General features: G+C 37.2%; 1 protein-coding gene across 1 annotated transcript; it reads left to right on the top strand.

Moving 5' to 3' along the window:
* The first annotated feature begins 4,736 nt into the window (after positions 1–4,736).
* On the top strand, positions 4,737–6,395 carry LOC133815318 (protein LIFEGUARD 2-like). Its single transcript, XM_062248172.1, has 4 exons — positions 4,737–5,007; positions 5,114–5,227; positions 5,895–6,052; positions 6,124–6,395. The coding sequence occupies exons 1-4, from the start codon at positions 4,737–4,739 to the stop codon at positions 6,325–6,327; spliced, it is 747 nt and encodes a 248-aa protein (XP_062104156.1). The 3' UTR covers positions 6,328–6,395.
* The last annotated feature ends 368 nt before the right edge of the window (positions 6,396–6,763 follow it).

Here is a 6,763-nt window from a genome sequence, read left to right as displayed (position 1 = left end):
GACAATGGGTCGATGTTCTTGCATTGTCAGGTGACCCTTACCCTGAATAATATTTGATTGCTACATTCTGTCTGGTTTGGATCTAGAGTACTTGCCTATCATCGTTCAGATTAAGGCTCGTGTATCAACTACCCAGCAAGAATTGCAGGATATTCTTCTTAGTTTCGACAGCAAAATGGAAAGGTTGAGTCCCTTGTCTAGAACCTCCAAGCGACCCAACTCAGCTCTTCCTCAAGCTCACTATGCGCATAAACCTCAGGGAAACACTCAGAGCCATGGTACTTCACCTGAGTCATATTCTGGACATTCAGGACACTCCAGGGGACACTATCCCAATCGTGGTGGAGGACGTTCACGAGGGAAAGGTGGAAGGTCAAGTGGAAGATCTAACACTCAAAAACCAACTTGCCAGGTATGTGGGAAATACGGACACTCAGCTGCAATATGTTATAATCACTTCGATGAAAGCTTCATGGGCTCACCACTAGGAGGAAACTCACAAGGCAAACAGGCTTCTAATCCTTCAGTTTTTATAGCCACCCCGGAGATGGTCGAAAATGACCAATGGTATGCAGATAGCGGCGCTAGCAACCATGTCACCTCCAATGCAACAAACTTGCACCAAAAGGTTAAGTGCCATGGTAAGGACAGCTTGGTTGTTGGTGATGGTAACAACCTATCCATTGCTCATATTGGTAATGGTAATATTCAGACCAATTCTGGTCATACTCTCCTATTAACAGACATTTTACATGTAGCTCAAATCACTAAAATCTTGTTAGCATTTCTAAACTCACATTAAATAATGATGTGCTCATCAAATTTTTCTTTGATTGTTGCTTTGTGAAGGACAAGCAAACAAGGAGGGTGGTCCTTCAAGGGAAGCTTAAGGATGGGTTCTATCAATTCGATTTACCTACTGCCACAACCAATAATGCTTCCACCACCTCAGTTCAGTTTTCAGAGTTTGCAAAGTCTATCAATTCCAATAAGTTGCATCCAACATTTACTTTATTGAGTCAGTCCAGCTCTTCTTTAAAATCAAAGAAGGAGGTTTCGCATAGGAGATTAGGCCATCCCTCAAGTCATGTCTTGAGTCAAGTGTTAAAATCCCTAAATGTAAACACTCAAAGTAATGAAAATGACAGTTTTTGTGATGCTTGTCAATTTGGAAAATCTCATGCTTTACCCTTCAAACTTTCGGATTCTAGAGCACAATTTCCACTTGATTTGATTCACACAGATGTTTGGGGACCAGCCCCTATCCTCTCTAATACAAACTTTAGGTTCTATATTCACTTTTTTTATTATCACGGGCGGCACACATGGATTTTTCCCTTAAAAGCCAAATCTGAGGCTCTACAAGCCTTCATTCTATTTAAAATTCTAGTGGAAAATCAATTTGATAGGAAAATAAAAAGGCTACAAACCGATTGGGGGGAGAATACCAAGCATTTCAAAAACTTGTCACTAAAAATGGCATTTCCTTTCAACATTCTTGTCCTCACACCTCGGCTCAAAATGGAAGAGCCGAGCGAAAACACAGGCACATCACAGAAATGAGCCTAACTCTTTTGGCACAAGCTAGCATGCCACTTAAATATTTGTGGGATGCATTTGTTACCGTTGTCTACCTAATTAATAGGCTGTCTTCTCCAATCCTTAGTGGTCAGTCCCCATTTCAGGTAGTTCATTCTCAAATCCCAGACTATAAATTCCTCAAAACATTTGGTTCAGCCTACTTTCCCTGCATCCGTCACATAAATTCTCTTACCACTCTTTCAAGTGCATCAATTTAGGCTACAGTGAGGCTCATAAAGGGTACAAATGTCTCAACTCAACAGGACGCATTTATATCTCCTGGAATGTGATTTTCAATGAACTTGAGGTCCCTTTTAAAATAGGTTTTTGAACACTTTTAGACCTGAACAAACAGTCCTAGTTGACGTTCCATCCTGTCTCCATTACCTATTCCATCAACCACACATTCAAAACCATCTAGCTCAAATTCTTCCCTCTCAAGTACACTGGCTGATAGATCTCAACCACAAGCTGCCCTTGCAGTTCACCTTCACGCGGATCTACACCAAGTAACAATCAGGTATTTCAATTCCATGATCATATTAGTACTAATGTTGAGAATTTTAATGAGTGTAGTGCAGCAACTAGTCCCACGAGCTCTCATCACAGTGATTCCACAACAACCAGCCTTGACTCATCTCACTCTCACTCTCTAATACAAGATCCCGTTGCCTCCACTCATCCAATGGTAACAAGATCCAAGGTTGGAATATTTAAACCCAAAGTGCATTTGAGTGAATCACAGTGGCAACCTCTTGCTGATGAACCCGACTCTATTGAAGAAGCCCTTGCTCACTTAGGTTGGAACCATGCCATGAGAGAAGAATATGATGTTATACTCAATAATAGGACTTGGTCTCTCACTCCTCATACCTCTAATATAAATACCGTTGGTTTCAAGTGGGTTTTTAAAGTTAAAAGAAATGTCGATGGCTCGTTTCAACGATATAAGGCTCGACTTGTCGCCAAAGGGTTCCATCAAAGGCCTGGCTTAGACTTTGGGGAAACATTCTCTCCTGTTGTTAAGGTATCGACAATTTGAATTATTCTTACCATTGTTGTCTCAAGAGGTTGGGACATTCGGCAACTCAACATCAACAACACGTTTCTTAATGGTCACCTTACTGAAACTGTGCTCATGAGCCAACCTCCTGGCTTTGCTCATCCCAAATATCCAGATCATGTTTTCCGCCTACACAAGTCTCTCTATGGACTCAAACAGGCCCCGCATGCCTGGTTTGACTGCCTTAAAAATACTCTTCTTCACTGTAACTTTGTCAACTCTCGAGCTGATTCTTCTCTCTTCTTCTTCCAATCGAAGGACACCATCATTATTGTTCTTATCTATGTGGACGACATCATTGTTACTGGTAATAACTCTGCTAAGCTTCAAGATTTTATAGCTCAACTTAACACACATTTTGCTCTTAAAGACCTCGGCAGCTTGAATTATTTCTTGGGCATCGAAGTGTTCCGTGATACCACTGGCATCTACTTGTCTCAGTCCAAATATATTGCAGAACTCTTGAATGCAGCAACATGCTCAACACCAGGCCTTGTCCCACTCCAATGACCACGGGGAGAGTATTATCTATCAATGATGGAGTCTTATTGGATGATCCAAGCCTATATCGTAGCATCATTGGAGGCCTACAATACCTCACACACACTCGACCAGATATAAACTTTACCGTCAATGAATTAAGTCAATTTCTTAAAGCCCTAACCACTGTCCATTGGAGTGCTGCCAAGAGGGTACTTAGATATCTCAAAGGGTCCATCAACCATGGTCTCCATATTAAATTCAGCAAGCATTTGAGTATTACTGGGTACTCGAATGACGATTGGGCTTGCTGTCTTGATGATAGACGATCTGTAGCTGCCTATTGTGTTTATTTGGGAGATACATTGGTGTCGTGGTCTTCAAAGAAACAAGTTGTGGTCTCCCGTTCCAGCACTGCGTCTGAATACAGGGCCCTTGCCCATGTTGCAACCGAAATATCCTGGATACAGGGCCTTCTTCGATAACTAAAGATGCCTTGTTCAGTTACACCCATCACGTGCTGTGATAACTTAGGAGCTAGTGCGTTGGCTTCAAATCCTGTCTACCATGCTCGTACAAAACACATTGAACTCGATGTTCACTTTTTTCATGACAAAGTTTTGCAAAAGACACTTGAAGTTCAATTCATTCCATCTCATGATCAAACAGCCGGCTGCCTCACTAAGAGTCTCTCACCTACCAGATTTCATTTCCTAATTGACAAATTTGGCATCATTCATTCCCCGCTGCAATTGAGAGGAGATGATGAGAAATGAAATGAAAAAGGTGTCACCAATATACACCAGCTGTGGTCCCAGGCCGTTAGGCATATTGTACGATTCATTGGTGTCACCACCAATGATTAGAAATCAGTGTAATTCGTATACATGTAACAATGCTATTGAGCATGAGGTAACCATTTGTTCTATAAATACAGAATATTACCTAAGCTATCATTTGAGTTGAGCAATACCTTTTCACAACATTTATATTTTATCTCTTTTCCCTTTTCAAACTAAATGCTAGGATCTCGAGTGTTCATGCTGGATACTACCAAAGGGAGGGACTCCCTCCTGTGGTTTCCCTTCAGTTTGATTTAATCTAATGAACAAGATGTTCTAACAAACAAAATGAGAATAGGAGCCCGAAAATAGTCTATGACATTGTCATTTTATTGATTATAAATTTACAAATCAAACCTGAGTATATAATATTACAGGTAGACAATCACTTTCTTTTTTTCTTGTGGCAATTAATACATTTACATTAAGTCTTAATTATAATTTATGTTTCAATTAGTATATATTCTATAATTACAAGTGCTCTCATTAGCTACCCTACGTATACGTACCGCCCAAGTAACCAAAACCCTTCCAAACTCCAACTTTCTCTCTGTGATGTTTTTTTCCCCCAAAACTTTCTTTCCTCCCAAACACAACCATGCATGCCTACCAGAAACAACATCCATTTTCTCTAGCTAGCTTCTTATGATCCCTTTCAAATAATTAAGTCCCCTAGCCCTTGCCATCATCAATCTCGGTTTGCCCTAGCTATTAATTTTAATTACACTTGCATGCAATAATATATACATAACATTATTATAATCAAAATAATGGGACAAAACAACGACATTGAATCCGGGTGGAATAGTAGTAAAGGATTACATAGGCATAATGATGAAGCATTATACCCTATGATGATGGAAAGCCCTCAGCTTCGATGGGCATTCATTCGCAAGGTTTACGTCATTATCTCCGTCCAACTTCTCCTCACCGTCGCCGTGGCGGCCACCGTCGTCTTCTACCGCCCCATTCCCCATTTCTTCGTCAAAACCACCATTGGTCTCGTTGCTTACATCCTTACAATCATCTTTACTTTACTACGTACGTATAATATGTTTATATATTTATATATATGTTAATTATAATTACGATTATATGGTTATTATGATTAGTTTTGGTATTAATTAAAGGTTTTTTTTGGGTGTAGTGATGATCCTATTGTTTTATTTTCACAAGCGTCATCCTTTGAACTTTTTTCTTCTTGCCCTCTTTACGATTGCGATAGCATTTTCTGTGGGGATCAGTTGTGCATACACCAAAGGTACGTAACAAAAACCTTAATATATTTAGTAGTTCATTCGTGTGCTTTTGTTTTTATCTTTAATTGCTCATGTTAATAAATATATATATATATATATATAAATGTATGATTTGCTTGCAATTTAGGATAGGATTTGCACATATCAAATTATTATACCATTTATTTTTTTTATGATATGCTGAGCATGGTTCTGTTCCTAGACATATGGTATTGTACGTGGTTCTTATTTATATATATGTGTACGTAATGAACCTGGTTAATACGAGATATAATGTAAAGATGGACCTAGGATCAAAATCTAGAGGGTGCATAATCATGAAGGGGAAAATAATAATCGTTTTTAGGAAGGAAAAGACAAAATTAATGAAAGAAAACCAAAAAAAAGTGATAAGTCACCTTGTAAGTGGCAGAATAAAATACTTGTTTACTGTGACAAAATAAGAGAAATTGGAAGAGGATGTGAATGACTTGTTTATCATCACTATTCTCTCTTATTACACAAAAAAAAAATGGATATGTTTTTATTCAATGAGTCAATACTTGTCATCATATTGGATTAGTTTTTAATAATATTTTTGGATTTTCTTTTTTCTGACTATTAAATTACTTTTCTGGGTTTTATTTTTTTATTTTTTTTTAATAATTGGGATGGGTGTGGTGTGAGCAGGAACAATTATTTTGGAGGCTGCTATTCTATGCTGTGTGGTGGTGATTAGCCTAACTTTATATACATTGTGGGCAGTTAAGAGAGGATGGGATTTCACCTTCCTTGGTCCCTTTCTATTCGCTTCTCTCTTCCTTCTATTCTTCTTTTCCCTCATTCAGGTATCTAAATTTTACATATTTTTGTTATTGCATTTTAATCATAAAACTTACAAATATTTGTTAAAAAACAGATATTATTTCCAATGGGAAAGATGTCAATGATGATATATTCAGGAGTAGCGTCGATGATATTCTGTGGTTATATAGTATACGACACTGAAAGCATGATCAAGCGTCACTCCTACGACGACTACATTTGGGCTGCCGTCTCACTGTATCTTGACATTATTAACCTCTTTCTTGCTCTTCTCAGTATTCTCAAATTGACTGATTGATCAACACTACTACTTCTAACATAACATTAATTTCTCTTCTTAATTGGGTTTCATATAATATATTTATAGTTAAAACAGCATGTAATTAATTAATTATTTAATCTCTTCATAGCCTTACTTATTATTAATGTTATTTTACTTTTGAACTAATTCAGTATACACTCATTTCTCGTTGGCTTTACAGATTTAATTCATTTTTCTTTTCCTTCAATTCCCCTTATTTCAAACAAAAAAAAAGAGTAATATTATCGAAATAATAAATATATATATATGTAGAATGTAGAATTTATATTTATTATAATTTTTTAAATTTTATAGATGTTATAAAAAATTACAATGTGCACTATATTAAAAAAAATGATTAATATATATAGGAGATATTTACATATTTTTAATTAAAAGGTAACTTCTTTACCTTTTTGTGAAAAATATCTTT

This window comes from Humulus lupulus, chromosome 2 (assembly GCF_963169125.1).
Source record: "Humulus lupulus chromosome 2, drHumLupu1.1, whole genome shotgun sequence".
Classification (NCBI taxonomy): Eukaryota; Viridiplantae; Streptophyta; class Magnoliopsida; order Rosales; family Cannabaceae; genus Humulus; species Humulus lupulus.
This window is presented reverse-complemented; position numbering and strand designations above follow the sequence as displayed.